At 42.7% G+C, this 27,567-nt stretch overlaps 1 protein-coding gene across 1 annotated transcript in view; it reads left to right on the top strand.

The window, feature by feature from the left end:
- Positions 1–27,567, top strand: part of LOC122540857 (cell migration inducing hyaluronidase 1) — a 289,057-nt gene that overhangs the window by 107,395 nt on the left and 154,095 nt on the right. The window contains exons 2-7 of the mRNA XM_043677069.1: positions 2,947–3,089; positions 13,235–13,372; positions 19,064–19,205; positions 20,239–20,475; positions 22,810–22,989; positions 26,371–26,441. Coding sequence (XP_043533004.1) covers positions 3,014–3,089; positions 13,235–13,372; positions 19,064–19,205; positions 20,239–20,475; positions 22,810–22,989; positions 26,371–26,441 — 844 coding nt within the window. The 5' untranslated portion in view covers positions 2,947–3,013. The remainder of the gene's footprint in view (positions 1–2,946; positions 3,090–13,234; positions 13,373–19,063; positions 19,206–20,238; positions 20,476–22,809; positions 22,990–26,370; positions 26,442–27,567) is intronic.

Genomic DNA, 27,567 nt, shown 5'->3' with positions numbered 1-27,567 from the left:
TCTTCCTCTCCTTCTAAGATTACTTGTCACTTTGGCTCCGTGTCCAATTTTTTGAAATGTGTCCATGTAAAACACATAAAGATAACTTGCAGCATTAAAGGCACTGGCAGAGATTCCCTGCTTTGTGTGCAATCATCAATCTGGACATTTGCACCTAAAATGTTATCCTTTGCATTCAAATTAATTTGCACATCACCAAATGCAAAGTCTGCCACAAACTCATGAAATTGTGCAGCATTTTGGCATGTTTTTTTTTAAAAGACTTTACCTTAAAACATATTCTCTCTGATGTATTTAAGTTGGAAATGTTTCACTCAGGTGGCTGAAGTTAGGGTTCTTGCCCAAAATAAGCATTTCAATGTGTCCCATGCACTACTGTGAGCAACTTAATTTTAAATAATTGAATGTCACTTTAAAAACTGTACAGAGTAGTTATAATGGTCTTCAGTCTACAGTTAACAAATATATGTGTTATGATTCTACATGCAATGCCTGGGAGGGTTATAGAAGCCAGTTGACTCATATCCTTTGAAAAGTATCTGGATGAGCACTTGACGCATCTTAACATTCAAGCTTATGGGCCAAATGCTGATAAATGCGATGAGGTTGAAGATCAAGTGTTTCTCACGTTGGTGCAGACTTGATGGGCCAAAAAGCGCTGTATGATTCTATAGCCAAAAGCTTGTTAAAAAGATCCAGTTATTTTTGGGTCTTTAAAAAGAAAATTAAAGCCATTTCAAAGGCCTGTAAATGGGTAGAATTAGTGGAAATACGTAATTTAACTGAGGCTGTGGCCAGTTATGTGGCCATGGCTACTTTCCAGTGTGGTATTTTTAAACAAGTGCATAAGTACGTGGAGATTTGTGTTACAGAAAATCCAATCTTCCCTTAAATGTCTGGGAACTTTTGTTCCGGTAAGACTGATTTTCTGTTTGTTTGATCCAGAAAAGTACAGCTTTCCAAAGTTTGAAATCACAATGATTGGCAATGCAGCCATGTGCAATCTCAAGCTTTCCACGGTTTGTTCCTAATTCCCGCAGAATTGCACATATGCTATCTACCTCTGAATATTCAAGGACTCTGCTTCAAGCACCTCATCAGGAAGAAAGTTCCACAGACTTCTTGTAGAAGTAATTTCTCCCAATCTCTGAAATTAGCCATTTCTTATTTTGAAATAGTGACCCTGAGTTCTAAACTCTCTCTCAAGAGTAAACGTATACTCCGCATGCACCCTGTCACGATCAATCAAGATCTTGTATGTTTCATTTAAATCACCTCTTCCTTTTCTAAAGTCCGATGGATACAAGTATAGAAGGTCCAACCTTTCCTTTTAATCCAAACCTCCATCCATTTCAGGTTTTGTTTAGTAAATCTCCTGAACTGCTTCCAATGCATTTACATCCTTCCTTAAAAATTGAGACAAAACAGTACACAGTACTCCAGATGCTGGACTTTCTTTGCAGTCACCATTCTTGTGGGTCACGTCAGGAGAACCACAGAGACTGAATATGGTTTTTAATTCCTTGTTACCATTACTCTGCGTATGTCTACAGTTACTAACACTGATAGATCTTGGCATTTTCATGATGAGCAACAGAATTTAAAACGGCCTTTCCCGAATCAACAGGCACAAAATAGCAACTAGACCTCCTGAACTGAGAGAATTGAGGTGCACTCATCCTGTGTAAGTGACTGACCTGTATTTTAGGAGATTGTGGGTTGAGAGTGTGGTGCTGGAAAAACACTGCAGGTCAGGCAGCATCCGAGGAGTAGGAGGATTGATATTTTGGGCAACCTGATGAAGAGCTTATGCCTGAAACATCGATTTTCCTGCTCCTCGGATGCTGCCTAACCTGTGCATTTCCAGCACCACACTCTGGACTCTGATCTCCAGCATCTGCAGTCCTCACTTTCTCCTTTTAAGAGATTAGGCCTTATATTGATAGATTCTCGACTGAGGGGAATCAAAGGCGGTTGACATGAAAGTAGACCAACAATCAGATCAGCTATAGTTTTATCAAATGGCACAGCAGACGTGAGTGGCTCCTTGCTCCTGAGTTGTGTGTTGATTTGTCTGTCTTGAATTGCTAAAGGGAAACTGTCCCTTATTTCCAACATAACCAGTAAGTCAATGATCCTCTTGGCTTGAGCTCTTTTATTTTTGTGAGTCGGAAGAGTTGGGTTCCTTGTACACATCAGTCTCAGAGCCATATAACAGCACAGCCTTCCACTGTTTCTTCCAGACTCATTTATTCTGATTTCTGTCTTAACTTTGCAATCTGAGAGTCTCCCACCTGCAATGGTAAGGTTTTCTATTGCAATATGACTATTCTGGTCTATCTTTCTGGCATAAAGACTGACTTCAGCATGACCAATTTGAGTGATTAATAGTTCAGTTAATTTGATGGAACTGAGAAGGAAGTCTGTTTTTAATTGGATCGCTGATAATGACAATCTATTTCTTAACTTCACTGAGAGCCCTGGAAAATCAGTTGTTTGAAGAATGAATGGAGGATGAATGTAACAGGATCAGGAGTTGAAAGCCTTCTGTATGCAGATGGGTTTTATCTACACAATGTGTAGTGCCATATTGATATCTAAAATTCAGTGTAATGTCCTTAAAACTGCATTGGACTATGACTGGAGTGTGACCTTCAGGTCCCTCAAGCGAGACTTGACGTTGAAATGTTTTGGGTGAGAGATGAAGATTTCATGTTATGCTTGGACTGTTATTGACAATGTGTATTGCTGCTGCCTACACTTCCTGAGATTGGGCCTGAGAATCACTTTCAATGAATGCATCACAATTTTAAACATTTTCTTAAGTATCAGTATCAATCCATTCTTATTAGAATTCCAAATATAACCCTCCTCAGTGCAACGTAACATAATTAAAAATCAAATTTCTCATTTAGTAACAAATTATTTTTAATTGTTTTTATCCAGTTGTTAAGGAGTGAATGATCGACCAGTGACTGGATTCTCCATAATACCTGGAACCAGGTGAAGCACAATGATGATGATGATGTCATATCTACTGTATAAAGTTGGGTGGTTCCTAATCCTAAACCTCTCTGCATTATTTGCAGGTATGTGAAGAATTGGAATGGTTGGTATAAGTGGTATTACTTCATTTATGGCCCATAAAAGTTGTATACATTTGATTCACAATTCCCTATCCCATCATGTAGACAATGTAAGTCTTGGCTGCTACAACAGTGTGACACTGAACAAGTTCTGCACTGTCAGATGCACTATCCTTTGGATAAGACCATAAACCCTTGGTCTCACTCAAATCTGCGAGGGATATTAAAATTCCCAGAACAGCATTTAAAGAAAAGCAGTCAGATTTCCAAATGTTCTGACCAATGTTTAACTCCGAGCCAACATCAGTATAAATAGATTACTTGATTATTTATCATACTGTTATATGTAAGGCCTTGCTGTGTTTAAATTGGCTGCTTCATTTCGCTACATGTAATTCCCTATATTCCAAAAAATATTCCATTGGCTGTGAAGTGTTTTGTGATAGGCTGAGATTATGAAAACTACATAAACATCAATTCTTTCTTTCTCAACCTGATATTGCTGCAGTTGAACTAAATATTCTCTCTTGCTTTGAAAGAAATTGGGTTTATACATAGAGGAGCAATTTGTCAGGAAAAGGCAGTATTGCAGTAGGATTAATTGGATCACTCTTACGAAGACGGAGCAGAAGAATAGCCATAAATCAGGAAGTGAAAAGGAGGGCGGAAAATCTTACAATCTTAGGAGATTGGTACTGAGTAAATTGTTGGAGCTGAGGGCTTTCAAGTCTCTAAGTCACAGAGTCACTTTCCACCCCACTAGTCTACACATTGAATGTATCATCTGCAAATATTTCCGCCAACTTCAACTAGATCCCACCACCTAGAACATCTTCCCCTCCGACCCCTCTCTGCCATCCGCAAGAACCATTCCCTTCACCACTCCTTGGTTCACGCCACCCTCCCCATCAACCCCTCCAAAACCCCCAGTACCTTTCTCTGCATCTAAAAACGATGCAAAACCTGCCAGTACACAACCCTCTTCACCTCCATCCAGGGGTCCAAACAGTCCTTCCCGATGAAACAGAGGTACATCTGCCTCTCCTCCAACCTAGTTTACTGTATCCAGTGCTCCCGATGTGGTCTTCTCTGCATCGGTGAGACCAAATGGAAACCTAGGGCACGTTTTGCCGAGTATCTCAGCAGGGCCTGTAAGTGCCGGCCTGACCTCCCGGTAACCGCCCATTTCAATTCCCCTTCCCAACCCCTTGCCAACATGTCCATCTTCAGTCTCCGCCATTGCTACACTGAATCAGACTGCAAATTGGAGGAACAGTATCTCAGCCTCCGCCTGGGCAACCTACAACCTGGAGGACTCAACGTTGAGTGCTCCAATTTCAAATAACTTTCCCACCAATACAACAACTCCCTTTCCAGCCCCGACTCCTCCCTTCTATCCTGCCAACCAACCCTTCCTTCCAGCTACCAACCGGATTCATTCCTCCCATCAACCAACCAGGTCATACCCACCACCTACGTTCACCTATCATTACCTCACCACTCCACCCCTCTCCCCACCCACAACCCATAACCTCCCTTCTTCACCTGCAGTTCTCCATACCCCCACCTCCATTCTTGAAGAAGGGTTACACCCGAAACGTTGACTTCTCCACCTCCTGATGCTGCCTGGCTTGCTGTGTTCTTCTGGCCTGCTTGTCTACTTTGGATTTCAGCATGTGCATTTTTGTTTGTCTCTCACAGAGTCATACAACAAGGAGACAGACTCTTCGGTCCAACCAGTCCATGCTGAACATAATCCCAAACTAAACTAGTCCCACATGCCTGCTCTGGTCCATATCCCTCCAAACCTTTCCTATTCATGTATTTAACCAAATATCTTTTAAATGTTGTAATTATGCCAGCATTCATCACTTCCTCAGGAAGTTCATTCTTTGTGTAAAACATTTGCACCCCATGTCTTTTTAAAATCTTGCTCCTCTCATCTTAAAAATGTGTCCCCCCCCCGTCTTGAAATCCCCGTCCTAAGGAAAAGACAGCTACCATTAGCCTTATCTATCCCCCTCATGATTTTATAAACTTCTTTAATGTCACCTCTCAACCTCCTTCACTCCAGTGACAAAAGTCCCAGCCTATTCAGCCTTTCTTCATAACTGAAATCTTCCATACCCAGCAACATCTGGTAAGTCTCTTCTGAACCCTCTCCAGCTTAATAATATCCTTCCTATAATTGGGCATCCAGAACTGCACACAATATTCCAGAAGAGGCCTTGCAATGTCCTGTACAACCTCATCGTGACTTCCAACTCCTATACTCAAAAGACTGAGTAATGAAGGCAAGTGAGTCATAGAACATAGAACATAGAACAATACAGCACAGAACAGGCCCTTCGGCCCACGATGTTGTGCCGAACATTTGTCCTAGCTTAAGCACCCATCCATGTACCTATCCAATTGCCGCTTAAAGATCACCAAAGATTCTGACTCTACCACTCCCACAGGCAGCGCATTCCATGCCTGATGGACTTCATCCTAGGATGGTAAAAGAAGTGGCTCATGAGATAGTTGATGCTTTCGTTTTGAGTTTTCAAAATTCTGATGATGCGGGAAGGTTGGATAAATGGCAAATATAACTCATTTATTAAAAAAAAGGTGGAGGCCCCCAGCAAGAAACTGCAGATCTGAACATCTGTCAAAGGAAATTACAGAAATAAGCAGCAGGATTAGGCCATTTGGCCCTTCGAACTTGCTCCATCATTCAATATGATCATGGCTGATGCTCTCTTTCAATGCTTTATTTCTGGTTTCACTCCGTACGACTGGATGCCTTTAATCTCTAATCTAATTTAATTTTATAAAGTTAATATCAAAACTTTTCTGAATATACTTAGTGACCCAGTCTCCACAGTTTCTGTGATAGCAAATTCACCAGGTTGACCACCCTCTGAGTGAAGAAACATTTCCTCATCTCTGTCCAAAATGGCCAACTCCGTGCCCTGATACTGTGAATCCTGGTTCAAGACTCTCCACCCAGGAGGAAATACCTTCCTTGCATCTAGTCTGTCTAACTCTGTTCATATTTTATGTTTCAATCAGATCCCAATTCATTCTTCTATAGTTTTCATCTGGTTTAATCAGCTAAGGTTGAAAAGTTGTCTGTTCATCCTGCTGAGAATGTCCACACCTCTGGGAAGGTTGTTCTGGACAAGATGAGGGATGGTGGTGATGGGGATGGAGAGAGGGTGGGGGTGATCAAGATGGAGAGAGGATGAGAGTGATGACAAATCCCTTCTTGATCCCTGTTTTAACTTCAACGAATTTTGGTCATATTACAGTAAGTGAGGACTAACCCTGACATCTGATTTTGGGGGCAACTGAGGACGTTGATGAATTTCATTCAACAACCGGACTTTGACAGAGTCTTCGAGGACACTGAGTCAAAAGCTTTATTCACATTGATGAAGACCATGTAGAGTGTTTGTTGTTGTTCCTGACATTTCTCTTTGAGTTGCTAGGCAGTGAGAAGCATATCCATCATTCTATGGTTTGGTCAGAAGCCACACTGGCTTTCAGGAACAATTTCCTCTGAGACTGGGGGAAGGCGCCTAGTGAAGATTTGAGTGATGATCTTCCCAGTGATGGAGAGTAGGGAGATTCCTTGGTGATTCCCACATTCCACTTTGTCTCCTTCCTTGAAGACGACACCAACAATGTTGTACTCTCGGAAGAAAACCTTCAAGCCTCGCTTAATGCCTTTGCAGAAGCATACCGAAGAATTGGTCTCAGCCTCAACCTCAGAAGACTCAAGTCCTTTACTAACTCATTGCAGGTCCAATTCTGGTCCATCCCTCCATTAAGATCAATAGAGAAACCCTCCCAAAGGTGGGACGTTTCCCCTACTTGGGAAGCTACCTGTCATCTAAGGCTGACGTTGAGTCAGAGATTTAACGTTGCATCCAATCAGCTTCAGACATCAAAGGATAAAAGTCTTCAATCATTTATACTAATATCAAGATTCTTGCATTAAGGCCGTTATCCTTTCAACTCTTTGATATGGCTCCAATGTTTGGACTATATATAAATGCCACCTCAAGACTACTGAGAAGTAATGTTGTTGGAGAAAGAAGTTCCACATCAGCCAGGAGGACAGGCGAACTAACATTATTGCCCTTGAAACAGCCAATAGCACCAGCATCAAGGCCATGATCATCCGAAACCAACTCCTCTGGGCTGGCCCCATGCTTAGGATGCCTGATTTCCAAACTGCCTAAAGTAAGTCATCTTCAGCCAGCTCCAGGAAGGCACTCGAATGAACAGAGGACAAAGGAAGCATTTCAAAGACACCCCAAAGGTTTCCCTCAAGAAGTGCAACATAGGTGTTAATGCATAGGAGACACTTGTTCAGAAGAAATCAACTTGGAATAAACTCCTGTGTGAAGAGATATAATTCTTTGCAAACACTCCCGGCAAGAGGAAATACAGGAGAGGAACTGGAGAAATGAATGCTACTGATCTCAAGGACAAGGACCAATTCCACTTCCTGAAATCACTTGCCAAATGTGTGGTGGGAGATATGGCCAGGGGGACTGGGTTTGTCAGCCACAGAAGGACCCACAGAACCCGTGACCAGTGACACAGAATTTCCTAGGTGGATAATCAGACTCATTAGTGAGTTATTGCCAATAATGATGAGTGAATATGTGCCCATTCAGAGCAATCTTTCCTCAGGATAGTCCTGCCATCCCCTGTAACAGTTCCCACTGAACTCCCTTTGTGGTAAGTATGGATTGTCTTAGGTAAGGAGACCAAAACTGCACATGGTATTCCAGCTGTGGACTTACCAAGGCCCTGGGTGACTTCAGTGAGACTTCAGAACTCCAATTGTCTTGCAATGAAGGCCAACATACAACTTGCCTTCCTAACCATTTGTTGCCACTGCCTGTTTACTTTAATTAACTGGTGTATGACGATACTGGCAACTAAGACAAAAGGAATCTTAAAATCTCCTGTAAGTTATAAACAAAAGGTGGTAAGGGGAAGGGTAGAACTGATTAGGGAATACATTCACAGAGGCAGAAGACATGGCTGAGGGATGAAAATTAGTACTTTGTTCCTTGGCAAAACTAAGTACAAAATGCTTCACCATTTTGTAGTTGAGAAACTGAATGGACTAAAGGAAGACATTAGAAAGGCTGACTGTACTTAAAATTGACAAGTCACCTGGACCAAATGTAAAGGGTCAGAAGATACTGAGGGAAATAAGAGTGGAGGGTGTGGAGGTGCTACCCAAAAACATTCCAAACTCTTTGGAAACAGGGTTGATGCCAGAGAACTGGAGAATTGTGAATGTTACACCCTTGTTCAAAAGAAAAGTCTAAAGATAAGCCCAACAACACCTTATTGGTGGGAATAAGATTAGAGACAACAATCTGACAGTCACTTGGGTAAATGCAGATTATTTAATGGGAGAGGTGTTCAAAATGATGAGAGGACTAGACAAAGTACATGCCACAGAATAGCTACAGCATAGAAAGAGGCTATTTGGCCTAACGTGTTTGCAATGCCAATCTCCTGCATTTTCCTCACATCCCTGCATACCATTTCTTTCCAAATAATCACTTCTTAAATGCCTCAACTGAACCTGGCTCCACCACATTTCCAGGCAGTATATTCCATGCCCGAACTACTCGCAGAGTGAAAAGGTTTTTTCTCACATTACCCTTGCTTGATTTGCACATCAATTTAAATCAAGGCCCCTCTTGTTCTTTTCTTCGGAGTGGGAACAGTTTCTCCTTATCTACTTTAACAAGCCTGCTCATGATTTTGAAAACCTCTATCAAATTTTCTTAGTCTTTTTCTCTCCAAAGAGAACGTTCCCAACATTTCCAATCCATCCACACAACTGAAGTTTCTCATTCTTGTAAATCATTCTGTACTCGCTTCGACGTATTCACATCTTTCCTGTAATGTGGCACCCAGAACTGTACACAATACCCCAACTGAGATCCAGCAAGTGTCTTATATAAATTCATCTCCTTGCTCTTATATGCTCCTATTAATAAAGTCCAAGGACACTATGCTTTATTAATTGCACTCTCCACCTGTTTGCCACCTTCAATGCCACCTCTTTAAAATAGATGGAGAAATTGTGGAAGATTGGAGGACCAGAGGACACTGATTCAAGCTGGTTTTCCAAAGAGGCACCAGTCACATGATGGTAAACCTTTTTACTGAGCAAGTGGTTAGTGCAAATTCTTTGATCAAATCCTTATTGAGTTATTTGATGAGTTAACAGAGAGACTTAAAGTGGGGTCATGTGGTTGATATGGCCTAAATAGACTTTGAAAAGGCATTTCTCAATGTGCCTCGTAATAGATTTGTCAGCAACTGTAGAATAAAAAAGACAGCACAGGTGTAAAGCTGGCTGAGTGACAGGAAACAGAGAGGGGTTGTTTTTCAAGCTGGATGAATGAATGTATAAGGAGAATTCCCAGGGATCAGTACCAGCTTGATTGATCTATATTAATGTTCAGTGTACAAAACTCAATTTCAGAAGCCAATTTTTAAAAAAAACTTGAAAGTTTTGTAAACTGTGAGGAGTAAAAGTGATAGACTTCACGAGGAGTTAAACAGGGCTGGTGGAATGGGCTGACATGTGGCTGATGAAATTCGAATGCAGACAAGTGTGAATTGATTTGGAGATGCCAAAAGCTAGTGCTTCCAAATAAACCTGTTGGACTATAACCTGGTGCTGTGTGATTTTTAACTGAGTGTGAAATGATACAGGTTGGGAAGAAGAACAAGGAGAAAGGGAGGAGGAACAGAGAGAGCTGAAGTTATATATGCACAAATCTTTGAGGGTGACAGGGCAGGTGGAGAAAAGCTGCATGGGAACTTCGTATGACAGAACATGAAAGCAGGGACGTTATGATAAGCCTTCATAAAACACTAGCTCAACCTCAACTGGAGTGTTGGGGCATCACATTTAAGGAAGCAGAGGGAAGCCTTAGGGAAGTTACAGAGGTGATTGAGGAGGATGGTTCCAAGGGTGAAGGCCTCCTTAGAAAAGGGAAGCTTGAGAGAAGATCAGACTGTATCTGTGAAGAGACAATCATTTCAAAGTCTCAGACCTGAAACCTTAATTCAGTTTTTCACTTCATAGAGGCCGCCTGACCTGATGAGTATTCCTAGCATCTCCTGTTTTTATTTCAAATTTCTAGCAGCTGCTATGTTTAGTTGTTGGATTCAGATTGAGAGTAAATTTGATAGTCACAACATCATAGGTTGTTCGGATCTAGCAACATAGAAAGAGAGAACAATTGGCATAGGATCAAGAACCAGAGGGTGATACAAGGCAAGTGCTGACAAAGTAGATAGCACATGAGGAAAAAGTATTCTTTGTCCAGCGAGTGGTGAGAATCTCAAGGGGAGGCAAATTCAATCATGGGTTACAAAAGGAAATTGGATGATTATGTGAAGGCAGAAGGTTGGCAAAGCCGTGAATTAATGGCAGTGATGTAGGCCTGGCAGCAGAGTCGGGTTCCTCTCATGGAGAACAGAAAGAGGGGCAATGGGCTGAATTTTATGCTTCAATGATTCTCACTAAGAAATGGATTGAATTCAAATTGGATTTTGCTTTTCTTTTAACATGACTTTACTGTAGCAGAACATACACCCAGTTAATCCAGAAAAGGTTCATTAGGCTTATCTTGGCTACAGAGGAAATGTCTTATGAGGAGAAGTTGAATAGTCTGAACTAGATGAATGTAGAGGTGACTTGATTGAATTGTAAGACTCCTAGGGGGCTAGACAGGGCAGATGCAAAATGTTTGTTTCCCCTTCTGCGAGAGTCTAGGGCTTGAGGGCATAATTCCAGAAGAAGAATCACCCTTTTAAGACAGAGATGAGGAGTAATTTCTTCTCTTAGATGGTAGTGAATCTGTGGAATTATTCACTACTAAGAGCTATTGAGCCTGGGTCATTAACTGGATTCTAGGCTGAAATGCTAGATTTCTGTTGATGAAGTGCTTTTGCCCGAAACGTCGATTTTCCTGCTCCTCGGATGCTGCCTGACCTGCTGTGTTTTTCCAGCCCCACTCTAATCTAAACTCTGGTTTCCAGTATCTGCAGTCCTCACTTTTGCCTAGATTTTTAATCAGTCAGGATTATGGGATAAGGGCAGGATTATCAGACCAGCCATGATCTCATTGAATAGTGGAGCAGACTTGATGGGACATATGGCCTAAGTTTGCCCCTATGTTTTATGGTCTTATTAATGCCCTTGTAACAAATCAAATGGGTCCTTTGTCTCACTTTTCGTGTTGTACTAACTCTTTTTTTTTGCAGTGGAAGGGATGCTCAGTGTATTACTATATACAGGACTCAGACTGAGTTACTCAGCAATCAGCCACTTATAGAGTCACACGGCATGGAAACAGACCTCTTGGTCCAACTCGTCCATGCCAAGCAAGGTTCCCAAACTAAACTAATCCCACTTGCCTGCATTTGGCCCATATCATTCGAAACCTTTCGTCTTCATATATCTGTCCCAATATCTTTTAAATGTTGGCATAGTGGCTCAGTGGTTAGCACTGCTGCCTCCCAGCGCAATGGGCCTGGGTTCAATTCCCGCCTTGGGAAACTGTGCAAACCTCACAGAGACATTCTCCCAGTATCTGTGTGAGTTTCCTCCGGGTGCTCTGGTTTCGTCCCACAATCCAAAGATGTGCAGGTTAGGCCAGTGAGCCATGCTAAATTGCCCATGGTGTTCAGGAATATGTATGGTCAGGTGCATTAGTCAGGGGTAAATGTAGAGTAATAGGGGAGTGTGTTACTGGGTGGGTTATTCTTCAGAGGGTTAGTGTGGACTTGATGAGGCCAAATGGCCTGTTTCTACACTGTAGGGATTCGATGAAAAATATGTTGTAACTGTACCTGAATCTACCACTACAGTTCATTCCAGGTACGAAACACCCTCTGTGTGAAAAAGTTGACCCTCAGGCCCTTTTTGAATCTTGTTCCTCTCACCTCAAAAATATGCTGTTTAGTTTTGAACTCCCCACCCAATGGAAAATACCTTGGCTATTAATTTTATCTATGCCCCTCATGATTTCATAAACCTCCATAAGGTCGCCCCTCAGCCTCCAAGGATCCAGTGGCAACATGTCCCAGCTTCTTATGCACGTCTCCATCCTCTCTCCAAAATTAGCAAAGAGAGAGATTCCTTGTCAGGGATTGTTTGGAATGGCCTAGTCGTGGTGACATCAGAGATTTCAACAAGAATAAACATTCTTTGTTTGTGTCTGAAGCACAGGACTTACATTTAAATTGCAGAAATCTGTGAAAGGAACTATTCTGACTTTTTTTTTAAACTATGAAAATTGTCTGAAGGTTTCCCCACTGGGGAGTAACGAGGGCCTCTTTGTCCTAGCTACCAATTTATGATTTCACTACGTTGCGTACACAGGACCTTTGTCCAATTGTTATTCACTATTAGCAATCATTTACTCAGTTTCTGAATGCTAAAATAGGAAGCAAATTAATAACATTAAAATGATCATTAATCTTTGAGTTAGAACAATTCCACAATGATTCAAGCAGGTATACAAATCTTTTTAACTGCAAAGCAGAGATTGCATTTTGACCAAGCATGAAATACACTTACCTCAGCTACATCGAGATACTTTTGGGGTGGCATGGTGGCTCAATGGTTAGCACTGACAACTTACAGTACTAGCGACCTAGTTTCAATTCCACCCTTGGGTGACTGTTTGGAGTTTGCACATTGTCCCTGTGTCTACAATGATTTCCACCCACAGTTCAAAGATGTGCAAGTTAGGTGAATTGGCTATGCTAAATTGCCCATTGTGTCCAGGTGGGTAACCATGAGAAATGCAGAGTTACAGGGCTTGGGTCTAGGTGGGATACTCTTTGAAGGATTGATGTGGATTTGATGGGCTGGATCCACATTGCATTCTATGATGATGAATTTCCAAGGAGTAAGTGTTAAGTTGGAGAAAGGAATATAGGTAGAGCAAAGACACGTTCATCATTGCGCATGTTTTTACCCCTGTACGTGTGCAACCTGCCCGACACAGGCCCACGCGTATATGTTTTGGAATGAGGATGATGGGTTATGTATTGAGGACACTGGATTATGAACTAATGGCAATCTGTTTTGTATTGTAAAGCTTGTCCTGACCAGGATCCAGATCTCCATCTCTGGAATCCTGGCCACAATAAGGAACATCAAGTGAACATTGGACATAATCGGAAACTGCTGCTGTCTTCTTCTGCTACAGTCCATTCCATTCGCATCTTTGATGGAGGTACATTTTAACCAGTTGCTTGAAGGCTCTATGAGAGTTTAATTTTTGTTCAAATGTATCCTACTACATTAATAAGTGTAGAAATGAAAACTTTACCCTTTGGGATGAAATATAATTAGAATAATGTAAATTAGATTACTGAGGACCTGTTTCTGTCGCTTCATTTTTCAAATTACAACAAAATTGAGCAAAATCCCAACAAGGGAATGGGGATAAACTTGCCGCAGGATTTCTGATGCAGCAACAACCGAATGATGCAGTTATTGATCATGGTCAGTGACAACATCAAATGTCATTTCCTCTCAACTGGACCACATGGCTTAATGCACCAAAACCCTGCCATCAACTCCCCCAGTAATTGGTCACTAGGATCATCCTTACATATAAGGATTCTTTTCTCAACTGCACATCATCTTCTCTGAAACCTCTCCCCTGCCTGTTCTGTTCTCACAATCAACAGTAAGTGCAAGCAGATCTTCGAGGAGAAAGTGAGGACTGCAGAACTCCACATGGTACAGTAAGCATAGATGATCCTGGTGGTCATTTGCTGTTCTATTCAAATGGGCTTTGGTAAACTGGGAGAGATGTATCACAGCTGAAAAATGTGTTGCTGGAAAAGCGCAGCAGGTCAGGCAGCATCCAAGGAGCAGGGCAGCATCCAAGGAGCAGGAGAATCGATGTTTCGGGCATAAGCCCTTCTTCAGGGCTTCCTGAAGGGCTTATGCCTGAGACATCGATTCTCCTGTTCCCTGGATGCTGCCTGACCTGCTGCGCTTTTCCAGCAACACATTTTCAGCTCAAGCAGATCTTAGACTAACTGAAACCAACTCCATCCTGTCAACTGCCTCTGCTGCATCCTTAGCTTACTGAGCCAAACTTCCTCACATCCTACTCCAGTATCTCTCCTATCTCCTCTTGGACCCACTCCAATGTCTTGAAATTCATCTCTTGCTGCCTTGACCTATTCCTCTAAACTGCTGACCACCCAAACCTCTCCCCTCCTGGGTCTCCATGTCAGCTGATAGAGTTAAAAGTTTTGTTTTCTACAGATTTTCTCCATTATCTTTCAATCTGCCATTATCTACCACTCGCCTCAAAGAAGACAGTTTTTGGCTGCACAGTTCTTGCAAAACAACAACCCGTCCCCAATCTCTCATTTCCTTCCAAAGAGCTTCCACATGCTGCCACCTCCTGAATCCAAGCCAGCTTTTCCTGGCACTCCCTCTTTCAGTCACTCAGTGGTGTTTCACCCCAGCACAATACCAAAGCAAGTCTAATCAAAGCCACAGATTGTTCTTCTTCATCCTTCTCGATCTGTCTGCAGACTTTGACAGGGTGACCATGCCATCCTCCATGCCACTTCATCCACCCGAATAGAACCAACACCAACTTGGGGAAGGGTTTTCTGTATGCAGATAGTATCCAACTCATTGCCCCCACCAGATTACCTGGTTTGTAAAGTTACAGCCATGGGGAGCGGGCACTCAGGAGTGTGGAGCCCAAACCTGTTGTTCTCTCTCAGCGTGACAGCACACAATGTACCAGTTGTTTCTTGTCAATCAGGCAACCAAGCCTGCTGCCAGAATGATGCAATCTAATGCCAGGGCCTCGAGGCCCAGAGCTGCTCAAGGAAAGACCCGCAGGTCCCTCTGCACCCACCCACCCAATGGAAGTCACAGGCTCCACAACCCTGCCCACTCCCAACCAAGCTGCAGCTATTGGGATAGCACTGCCCAGCAAGACTAGGCCCGAGAGAGACTCGTGGAAGCCAGGTAGCGCAAGGCTGGTTGCTTGACCTTTGTTTGTGATATAATGTGTTTAAACCTTGCTGGAATGTTTGTTTGTGTTGGCTTTAATGTTGGTATTGTGGCCAAATTGGTACCATCATAGTCTGGAATAGGGAGGATTTGGGATTAGTGCTGAACGTGGAAGTGGGGCTCCATCCATGGAAGGAGGGGATTGTGGACTGGCCAGGTCAACATTCATTGACTTCTCCCCTCTCCCTCATGTTGACAGTGAGAGAGAGTCGGGTGCCAAATCCATTAGCATTGCACCTGGAGGGCATCATTGAGTAGTCACCTGTACCTGACTGAAGTACAGACAGCATATGAAAAGCCACAGGATGAAGCCATTGTGACTGCCACCAGGAGAGCTGGCATTGATCAGCGTGAATCTCTGTGTCTGCTCACATCAAGCAAATGGATTCCTCTTTGGTTGTGGAACATCCCTGGGATTGACACCATGACACCCATGAAATGGGCTGCATACAGCTGTGCTCTGGCAGGGCCTCTCATTCCTGTAGAGCTTGGTGCTCACTCTGCCTGCTTCTGTCCAGCAGAAGGGAACAGAATGTGTTCCATTCCCTTGGAACCCAGAGTGTTGGGGACACGCTGAGTGCAGCAGTGGACAGTAGATTGGGAGATGGTGCAAATTCCTTTTGCTCTAGCCTTGGAAAGAACCCAACTCCTAAGAAGAGGTTGTCATGGGTGACAGCCCCTGAAAATGCTGACAATTCCTTGCTCTATGGTTGGAGCAAGTGGCAGGTTTTGATGAAGACATCCTTTATTGAAGCCAAGACAACAAATGCCTTGTTTATCCTTGAGTCTGCAGTTGGATAGCTGCCTCCTGAGGACTTGAAGGAGTTATGTTCTCCTGCTGAGGCCCATCTTCCCCTCCTCATTCTCCTAGCTTTCTGAGCAGCTTGTTTGTAGCACATGGGAGTTGCTCAGTACGACCACATCTATATTTCTTCAAGTTGGAGCTGAGTCCTGTAGCAGGTGCCATTCCACAGGCACATTAGCAACTCAAAACTATTCCAAAACCCAGCAAACACCAGAAGAGTACCTGAACATACTGACAGGGGGGTGGGGAAGTGAGGGGATGGGGGGACTGGGGGGTTGGGAGGAGGGGGAAGGGAGAGGATTGTGATTTGTGCTTAAATATCCCCACTGACAGCACTGCCACTGACTTAACTGGCCAGGTCCTACAGGAAATAGCTGCTAGACTGGGTTTGCGGCAACTAGAGAGGGAACCAACAAGGAAGAAATATGAAATTGATGCTCATCCTCACCATCCTGCCTGCCACAGATGGATTCCTCCATAATGTTATTGGTAAGAGTGACCATTGCACAATTCTTGAGGAGACAAAATGCCACCTTTGGAGAGAGGAAGGCCTCATTGTATGGCACTACCCCTGTGAGGAGTAGCACCAGGCATGCCTGAAAGTCAAGTGTCAACCTTGTGAAGCTGCCAAACAGGACTACTTGGCTGGCAAACACTGGATACAGCCTGCAACTGATGTGCTTTGAGACCCCACAACCAAAAGATCAGTCTGTACAGATGTGACCTCTGTAGTCTTGTCACATCTCTCCACCCTTCAGGCTCTCTGCCTCTATTCCTCATGAAGGGCTTTTGCCCGAAACGTCGATTTTGCTGCTCCTCGGATGCTGCCTGAACTGCTGTGCTTTTCCAGCACCACTCTAATCCAGAGTCTTGTCACATCCCCAGTTCATAATTGGGATTGACAATCAAATAACGCAGTGGCAGAAGAGGGAACAGAAATATCTCCAGCCTCAATAACAGGATAGACCCACACACCAGTTTCAGTAAAACCCAAGGCTGATTTTTATGCAAACACCTTCAGCCAGAAGTGCCGAGTGGACAATTTCGTTTGGTCACCTTCTGATGTCTCTAGCATCACAGATGCTAAACTTCCCTGTACCATGAGGGCAGAGCTGAGGATGTTTGCATAATGTGCAGCACCATTGGTGATACTAATAGTGAAGCAGTCTGTGTCCAAATGTAGCACGGGTTGGGCAGCGTTCAAGCCTGAGACGATAACCAGCAAGTAGTATTCATGTCACACAAGTGCTGATCAATGATATTCTCAACCACTGCCCCTTGACAACAAATGGCATTACCATGGCTGGATCCTCCACTATCAACATCCTAGGGTTGCTATTGACCAGAAACTGACTGGACTCCCCATATAAATACTGTCACTACAAGACCAGGTTAGAGGCCTGGAATTCTGCAGCGAGTAACTCACCTCCTGACTCCTCAAAGACTGGAATTTGATGAAATACTCTTAATTTTAATGGATGACTCTGGCTCGCACAACATTCAGGAAGCTTGAGACACCTCAACAAGGTAGCCCTACGATTGGCACCATATCCACAAACATCCACCACTGCCATTCAGTAACAATGTGTACTTTACAATAATTCACCAAGGCCTCTTAGACAACACCTTCCATCTAGAAGGACAAGGGCAGCAGATACATGGAAATATATAACGCTGTTCCTTTACTGTCACTGGGTCAATACCCTGAAACACCCTTCTTGGGAAGACAGCATTGTGGATCTACCTGCCAGCAAATGGACTGCAGTCATTGAGGAAGGCAGTTCACTACCACCTTCTTGAGGGCAATTGGAGATGAGCAATAAACGCTGCCCAGCATGTGTTCCAAGAGTGTATAATGAAAACTGTTTAAATGGTGCGGATGTAATGAGAGGGGGCTGAGGATGATGAATGGTGTCATTCCTGCTGCTCTCAAATGTGAAGCTGATAGAGGCTGAGAGATGACATGAGTCGGAATGTCGAACTTCATTACATGCTGGTGTGAGAAGCTTGGGACATGTCTCAGTGCCGTCTGACACCCAGACAATGAACATCTGTCACTACGGTACTGAATTTTGCAGCTTGTATTTGAGGTTAAAAAAAAAGCATGGTTACTCTGAAAACCAAAATGGCTGAGAAGATGGTAGCCGGCACCTGTGCATATGGGGCTGGTGACATCTCTTGGCTGTGACGGGCTGTTGGATGTGTCTGAGCCTGTTCTGCTGAGTTCACCAGGGCCTCAGAAGCTGGAATCTAGGGTGGGGAGGTGGGGTTGACAGAGCGGAGCTTTCCCTCCCTCATCGTTTCTGGGGAATAGATCTTCCTGGGCAGCTATCTACTTGGCCTGTCTCAATGTCCTTCCCCTCACACATCCGCACTGTGCCCAGAAGGCAGGCTCAATTGATATGATTCTGTTTTCATAATAAACAGCGACTTGTTGTTCACCAAGGCAGGATTGAGCTTATCTTTCTTTGTTTTCTTGCTCTGAATAGTTGGCTGTTGTGCTTTGTTATGACTCTGCAGTGTGATTACCGTAAGCTAAAGAATCAGAATTAGGCCATTCAACCCATTAAATCTACTCTGCCATTTGTTCCTGGCAGCTATTGTTCTGTGTTTCTGCGTGGGCACGTTTGTGTTCACAATGAAAACAGTCTTTCTGTTATTGATTCATGGAGGTCTACAGCACAGAAAGAATTCCTTTGGTCTATCAAGTGTGCATCTTAAAGAAAAGCCCCTAACCATTCTAATATTGTGCAAAACCGCTCCATAAATTCAGAAAATTTCATCAGTCTATCTTAATACCCTTACAGTGAACAGCCCCAATAACTTAATTCAGCAGTCCTATGTCAGTGGAAATCTTTGTCCTACACCCTTCTAAAATCAAAATTTAGAAAATGATTTTAAAAAATTGTGAGCAATTGGAGTGATTGGATAGCTCTGTCACACAGTGAACACAGGATTGATGGGCCGAATGGCCTCTTAACCAACTGTAACATTACATGATTCACATGTGATTGGTTAGATACAGACTTGTTCATTAGATACATACATGTTGACTATCTCCTCCTGTAGGAAAACTGGTCATTTCCAACAACAATGAGGAAACTATCGTTCTTCGCACAAGGAATATTCTTATTGAAGATGGTGGGGAACTGCACATCGGCAGTGAAGACTGCCCATTTCAGAAAGACGTCACCATCATTTTATATGGAAGGTCAGTAGAGTACGGATTGGTTTTTACAAATTAGCAGTGTGGACCGTCACCAATCAGGAGCACACGAGTCTGGGTGCAGAAATCAGTGCACTCATGGAGGTGATGGTCTCGTGGTATTATCGCTGGACTGTTATTCCAGAGACCCAGATAGTCTTCAGGGGACCTGCATTTGAACCCCATCATGGCCGATGGTGGAATTTGAATTCAAGGAGAAAGTGAGGACTACAGATGCTGGAGAGTCACTGGGAGAAATGTGGTACTGGGTAAAGTACAGCAGGTCAGGCAACATCCAAGGAGCAGGAGAGTCGACATTTTGGGCATATGCCTTTCATCAGGAATAAACGGATGAAGGACTTATGCCCGAAGCATCGACTCTCCTGCTCCTCGGATGCTGCCTGACCTGCTGTGCTTTTCCCAGTGCGACACTTTTCAATTCTGAATTCAATAAAAGCAAATCTGAATTAAGAGTCTAGTGATGATCACAAAGCTATTACCGATTATTGGGAAAATCCACTCAGTTCACTAATGTCATTTAGGACACCCTTACCAGGTCTGGCCTACATGTGACTCCAGAACCACAACAACGTTGTTAACCCTTAATTGCCCTCTGGACAATTAGGGATGGGCAATAAATGCTGCCTAGCCAGCAAAGCCATCATCCCATGAATGAATAATAGAAATAATTAACCATGTTGGTCATATTGGTTTCTACTTGACTCTTAAAAACAGAATTTCTCCTCAAGCCTCCGTGGAAGTGTAAAATGGACAATTTTAATTCAGCTATTCCTACACTTATCTCCCAATTTTAACTTGCATTGACTCCAATAAGAATTAAAATGACGAGCAATATGTGAAAAAAAGAATTGAGTAAACTTGATTTTTAGTGATAAGTAAAGTTAAAATTGCTTACAATGTCTGGAGCACAGATTCATAATATCGCCCATAACGCTTATGAATACAGAAATGCCTGTTCTTTTCTTGATTTAAGTGCCACGCAGCTATTGGTTTCATCTCTGTGATATCCTATTTGTAGATCGGATGAAGAAACAGAAGGACTTCACAGCTACTTTGGGTTGAAGTACATTGGTGTCAGTCAAGGAGGGACACTTGAACTTCATGGTGCCCACAAATTGTCCTGGACGTTTTTAAATAGCACCCTCCATCCTGGTGGGATGAGTGAGGGTGGCTACTACTTTGAAAGAAGCTGGGGTCATCGAGGAATCATAGTGCACGTCATTAACCGGATTGGAGAGGTCATCCATTCAGACAGGTATGTTCAAACTACTCTTGTTGAGCTTTCTAGTCTATCTGTAGTGTTCACTTGTGTTCTGTTCAATTAGGTGGGCTCCCCAAAGAGGAGAATCTAATATAGGCAGCAGTCCCAACCATTACTTCGGTAGAATTTATAGGTCATTTAGCACAATGAATCTGTGCTGGTGTTTCGCCTCAATGATTCTCTTTCCCTTTCTATCCACCTCAGCCTTTTTGTGAATATTTCTATTTTCCCATCTCTCATGTATTTGTCTAATTTACTTTGAAAACACTTAAACTACTCGCTTCAACCAACTCCTAAGGCACTGTCATGAGTTTCATATTAATAACTTAATTGAATTTTTTGAAGAACAAATGAAGAGGATTGATGAAAAGCAGAGCAGTGGACGTGATCTAAATGGACTTCAGTAAGGTGTTCAACAGGTACCTCATGGAGGACTGGTTAGCAAGGTTAGATCACATGAAATACTTGGAGAACTAGCCATTTTGTAGATTTGAATTGGCTGGAAGGGAGAAGACAGAGGGTGATGGTGGAGGGTTGCTTTTCAGGCTGGATGCCTGTGCCCAGCGATGTGCCACAAGACTCAGTGCTGAGTCCACTGCTTTTCGTAACTTATATAAATGATTTGGATGTGAACAGAGGAGGTATGGTCAGTAAGTTTGCAGGTGACACCAAAGTTGGAGGTATAGTGGACAGTGAAGAAAGTTACCTCAGAGTTACAAAGAAATCTTGATCAGGTGTGTCAACGGGCTGAGGAGTGACAGAGGGAGTTTAATTTAGATAAATGCGAGGTGCTGCATTTTGGAAAGGCAAATCTTAACAGGACTTATACACTTAATGGTAAGTTCCTGAGGACAGTTGCTGAACAAAGAGACCTTGGAGTGCAGGTTCATAGTTCCTTGAAATTAGAATCGCAAATAGATAGGATAGTGAAGGCAGTGTTTGATATGCTTTATTTTATTGGTCAGAGCATTGAGTATAGGAGTTGGGAGGTCTTGTTGCAGCTGTGTAAGACTTTGGTTCGGCCACTTTTGAAATACTATGTGCAATTGTGGTCTCCATCCTATAGGAAGGATGTTGTTAAACTTGAAAGAGTTCAAAAAAGATTTTCAAGGATATTGCCAAGATTGAAGGATTTGAGCTACAAGAGACACTGAATAGGCTGGAGTGTCGGTCGCTGAGGGGTGACCTTATAGAGGTTTATAAAATCATGAGTGGCATGGATAGGCTAAATAGACAAGGTCTTTTCCTGGGCGTAGGGGAGTCCAAACCTAGAGGGCATAGGTTTAGGGTGAGAGGGGAAAGATATAAAAGGGACCCTTTTTCACACAGAGGGTGGTGCGTGTATGGAACAAGCTGCCAGAGGAAGTGGTGGAGGCTGGTATAATTACAAGATTTAATTGGCATCTGGATGGGTATATGAATAGGAAGGGTTTAGAGGGATATGGACCAAATGCTGGCAAATGGGGCTAGATTAGGTTAGGATACCTGGTCAGCATGAATGAGTTGGACCGAAGGGTCTGTTTCTGTGCTGTACATTTCTATGACTCTATGTACATCTGTTTACTATTGATGCTCACTGTACCTCAATGGTTAAGCCTGAGGTATACACTCTAGGATAAGTAAACAAACTGTGGAAATACTTGGAAGCCAAAGTTAAAATGTGAAGCAGACATTTTAAAGACTTGTGAATAAAATCTGTTGCAGACATAGAAACTAGTGTCATAGAATCCATCCAGTGTTGAAGCAGGTTATTAATCCCATCAAGTCCACACTTAACCTCCGAAAAGCATCCCATCCAGACCAACCAACCTTCCCCCCGCTTCCACCCCACCTCCATAGTTATCTTTGCATTCCCCATTGGCTAATCCATCTAGCCAGCACGTCCTTGCACACTATGGATAGTTAAGCATGGCCAAACCATCTAACCTGAACATCTTTGGACTGTGGGAGGAAACTGGAGCACCCGGAGGAAACCCATGCAGACACAGGGAGAATGTGCAAACTCCACACAGACAATTACCCATGGGATTGGGCACTGTGAGGCAGCAATGCTAACCACTGAGCCACTTGTCACTGTATCATGCTTGCATAGCTGTGACAATTTTAAAACATGCAACATTCTCTCTCTGATGTGATAGCAGCTGCTGCTGCTCCTGTGATATGTGGTCTTGATTTACATCTGTTTGGCATGTGTGTACTTGCAATACTGATTGGGTTCTTGTTGGGTTCAAGCTCCATACATTCTGTTCTTAGCTGCTTTCCAGATGATTGATGACTTTAATGCAATGAGCACAAATTGAGTACTTTTGTTTTTTTAAAAAAATGCAGATTTGATACCTACAAAAGCAAAGATGAAAGTAAACGGCTTGCTGAGTACCTGGACAGAGTCAAGGACGGCATGATCATTTCAGTAGCTGTAAATGATGAGGGATCAGCCAACCTGGATAACTTTGCCAAAAATGCGCTGTCAAAGCTGGGGAGCAAGTATTTCAGACACCTCGGATTCAGGTAAAATCTGTTAAAATGTGCACGTTTTTGGAAAAAGAAATCTTTAAATCATCATAAAGTGCTGCTTGGAGTGATCTTTAATATAGTTGTCGGAATAATTTATGGCTTGGAAATATATTGTTGTTCCTTCACCATCCCTGGGACAATATCCTGGAACCCCTACTCTACCAGCACTGTATATGTACTTAAACCCTAAGGACTGGAGTAGTTGTCAAAGGTGGATCACATTCTAATTAAGAATGGGCAATGAGTGCTGGCTTAGCCAGCCATGCCTGCACATATGAAAGAGTAGGTTTTTAAAAGTCTTGTCTTGGCAATAAAGACACTTGGAAGCCATTTTCATCATCGAGACTCCCTTTAATAGAAGCCTAAATTTTCCCCACCATGGGATCTAACTGCCTTGGATTTTATTTGACCTATTGTTGATTAGATTAAATTACTTACAGTGTGGAAACAGGCCCTTCGGCCCAACAAGTCCACACCGACCCGCCAAAGCACATTCCCCTACATTTACCCCTTCACCTAACACTACGGGCAATTTAGCATGACCAATTTACCTAACCTGCACATTTTTGGACTGTGGGAGGAAACCGGAGCACCCGGAGGAAACCCACGCAGACACGAGGAGAATGTGCAAACTCCACTCAGAGAGTTGCCTGAGGCTGGAATTAAACCCGGGGCTCTGGCGCTGTGAGGTTTGAGGCAGTAGCATTCCTGTTGCGACCATGTGTGTAGTGTTTGCAGATTGAGGGATGGACTTTGTGGCTTTGTTCTCCTGGCGGCAAAGACTTACAGCAGAGATGGGGGAGTTATCTGGGTGTTTCCTTTTCTTTGGCTGTTTCTTTTTATCTTTTTACTTATGCTTCTGTTTTTAATCCTGTCTTTTGTATTCGAAGATGGCACCAGAGAATGGTGACTTGTACACTTTTTTTCTGTATTCTTGCACTTGAATACATGTGACAATAAAAATCTAAATGCAAATAAATCTAAATTCCTTTGAATTAGAAGCCCTAATGTCAATCACCTGATGAAGGAGCAGCGCTCTGAAAGCTAGTGCTTTCAAATAACCCTGTTGGACTATAACCTGTTACTGTGTTATTTTTAACTTTGTACACCCTAGTCCAACACCGGCTCCTTCAATTTGTGTTGTTAGTACTTGCTTACGGTGTAATGTGGCGTGTAGTAACCTCCAGATCACCTACATTCAAGAACGTAAAGATACAATGCAATTGGACAGTAAGACTTGTGTAATCACATCATCAGAGAATTAAAGTGGTCTGTTGATGGGAGGCAATGTGACACCGAGTCGTGTTTGATAAGGTTTAATAACTTAATTAACGTAATCCGATAGTTCCTATTCAGTGAGCTAATCAGAGATTAAATTAACCAGACTGGAAATGGAGCTGTAAGGCAGACCTTGCCCTTGCCAAAGATCTTTTCACTAATTGGACAGCATTATATTTAGTTATCTAAGTTTATGGAGCCAGAAGATGTGTCAAAACTGGAATCTAAATGCGAGCTAATTTTCAGTGGTAGTCTTCATATTTTCTTGTTTCAAATTTGAGGGCTATTTGAGAGAATTAGTTTCCAATGATTGCAAATATTTATTTTGACCTCGTAGTCTTAAGCAGCATTTTGCCTTTGCCTACTTACGGTATGCCTTTAACAACAAACAATTTGGATTGAAGTTTCAGCTGTGGCTCTGCTCCTGCTGGTATTCTCACCACTGAGTCAGAAGGAGCTGTGAGCTAACTGTATTCTGCCAAGTTGAGCACATAAGCTGGGCTGGCACTCCAGTGTGGTACCAACAGAGTGCCACACTGTCTTCACTGAGGAAAATACAAACAACCTCCCAGGAGTACTGGAGATCCAAGGAACTATTGAGAATGAGGAACTGAAATAAATTCATGTTAGCAAAAATGTATCCCTGGAATATTAGTGGGACTGAAAAATGATCAATCCGTTGAATTGATCCCAGAATATTGAAAGAGGCAACTATAGAGATAATGGATGTATTGGTGATCATCTTCTAAACGCTCTAGATTTTGGAACATTTTCTGCTGATTGGAAGGCAGCAAATATCCCACCATTTAAGTAAAAAGGGAGAATAAAAATTAGAAACTACAGACCTGACATCAGTGGGAGGACAATGCTGGAATCTGTTGTAACAGATATATTACAAACTGGGTGCTTAGAAAACAATGGTAGGATTGGCAGAATCAACATGGGTTTATGAAAGGGAAATCACCCTTGACAAATTTCGAGGATGTAATGCGCAGAATAGATAAGGGGGAATCAGTGAATGAGGTATGTTTATATTTTCAGAAGGCTAGGTTGTGCACAGTAAACAAATAAGAACATGTGATATACTGGCACTGACTGAGAATTGGTTAATGGACAGACAGCAGAGCACAGGAACTACTGAGGTACTGCAAAGATTGGTGCTTGGATCCAACTGTTCATCAGTGATTTGAACATGGGGACCAAATGTAAATTTCCATATTTGCTGATGACATTAATCTAGGTGGGAAGATGAGTTGTGAAGAGGATATAAAAAGGGTTTGAAGGAGATTGGATCAGAGTGATTGAGTGGGCAACAACACGGCAGATGGAATATAAATGCACTTTGAACAGGTTAAAAGCAAATGCGGAATATTTCTTAAATAGTGAGAGATTGGGAAGTGTAGATTGCTAATGGTCTGGGATGTCCTTGTTCATTAGTCACTGAAAGCTAACATACAGGTGCAGCAAGCAGTTAGGAAGACTAATGAAATGTTGATCTTCACGGAAAGGGGACTTGAGTACAAGAGTAAAGAAGACTTGCCTGTATTTTTATGTAAAGCCTTGGGGAGACTACACTTGAAGTATTATGAAGGGTTTTGATCACCTTGCCTAATGAAGGACATACTTACCAAAGAGGGAGAGCAGCAAAGGTTCTGCAGACTGATTCCTGGGAAGGCCAAATTGTCCTATGAGTAAAGTCAGCCTAGCATCTCTACATAGGTAATCTCATTGAAGGATACTAAATTTTTAAAGGGTCCCAAAGAGGAGATATAGGAAGGATGTTCCTCTGGCTTGGAGCTGGGATATAGAATCAGGGGACCCAACCTCAGGGTAAGTGGCAGACCTCTGGCATGGAAGTAAAAGATCCCATGGCATTAGTTGAAAATGAACAGGAAAGCTCCCCCTGGAAAATATTTGCACCTCAATCAACATGATAATAAAAGTACCAAGCATTTATTACATTTGTTTCTGGAATCTTGTTATATACAGATTGGCAGCCACGGTCCCTGTATTACAACAGTGACAACACTTAGAAAGTACTTCACTCTCTACAAAGTGCTATGGAAATGTAAATGTTCTTTCCTTTTCAATTCAAAGGCATCCTTGGAGCTTCATCACAGTTAAAGGATCGCCTGAGTCTTCTTCTGAAGATCACGTTATTTATCAAGGTAATTGAGGAGATATATTCTATGTTCTTCTTACAATCAACTTTGAAATGAGATTTTATAAACTGACAAATTCTGTTCAATTGTTGTCAAAAATCTAACACTGTATCAGTCAAATGTCAAGAAATCAAAACTATTATCGAACCTTTGTGAGACAAATTTGGAACAATGGTGGTTCAGTGGTTAGCACTGCTGCCTCATAGCGCCAGGGACCCAGGTTCGATTCCACCCTCTGGCGACTGTATGGTGTTTGCACATTCTCCTCGTGTCTGCCTGGGGTTCCTATGGGTGCTCCAGTTTCCTCCCATGATTCAAAAGTTTGCAGCTTAGGAGGGTTGACCATGCTAAATTGCCCACAGTGTCCAGGATGAGTAGTTTCGGTGAATTAGCCATGGGAAATGCTGGGTTATGAGGATAGGGGGTGAGTTGCTCTTCGGAGCATTGGGGCGGACTTGGGTCAAGTGGCCTGCGTTCACAATATAGGGATTCAATGAATATGTGCAATACTGTTTTGCAAATTATTAAAAAAATCTAGTAGATAAGGAAAAGATCTGTAATAACTGAGCATACTCAACTGGAAAAGAACCTTTATTAATGAACACCAAAATAGAACAACGATTTGTGGTGTGCAAGGGCTCTGGGACAGACAGGTCTGCAGACCCATCCCTGGTCTGCTTTATCTACTTCTTATCGTTTTTTCATTCATATCCAGAAAGTGCTCTTCCATACAACTGAACAGTTTTGTTCCCCCATCAGCAATTTCTTTTAATCTATTAACCTGTAAATCACCCATGTTTCCATAGAGTCATACATAAAGATATATAGCATGGGAGTAGACGCTTTGGTCTAACACGTTCATGCCAACCAGATATCCTAACCTAATCTGGTCCCATTTGCCAGCACTTGGCTCATTCCCTCCAAACCCTTCCTATTCATATACCTATCCATACGCCTCTTAAATGTTGTAATTGTACCAGCCTCCACCACTTCCTCTGGCAGCTCATTCCATACACACACTATCCTTTGTGTGAAAAAGTTGTCCCTTAGATCCAGTTGAAGAATTTACAAGCAGATTACAAGCACTGTCCCTCCTATCCCTCCCCATTAAGGGAGGGGTAGGGGGGGACAG

Source organism: Chiloscyllium plagiosum, chromosome 36, assembly GCF_004010195.1.
Source record: "Chiloscyllium plagiosum isolate BGI_BamShark_2017 chromosome 36, ASM401019v2, whole genome shotgun sequence".
Classification (NCBI taxonomy): domain Eukaryota; kingdom Metazoa; phylum Chordata; class Chondrichthyes; order Orectolobiformes; family Hemiscylliidae; genus Chiloscyllium; species Chiloscyllium plagiosum.
The sequence above is the reverse complement of the archived record's forward strand: the minus strand, read 5'-3'. Positions and strand labels throughout refer to the sequence as shown.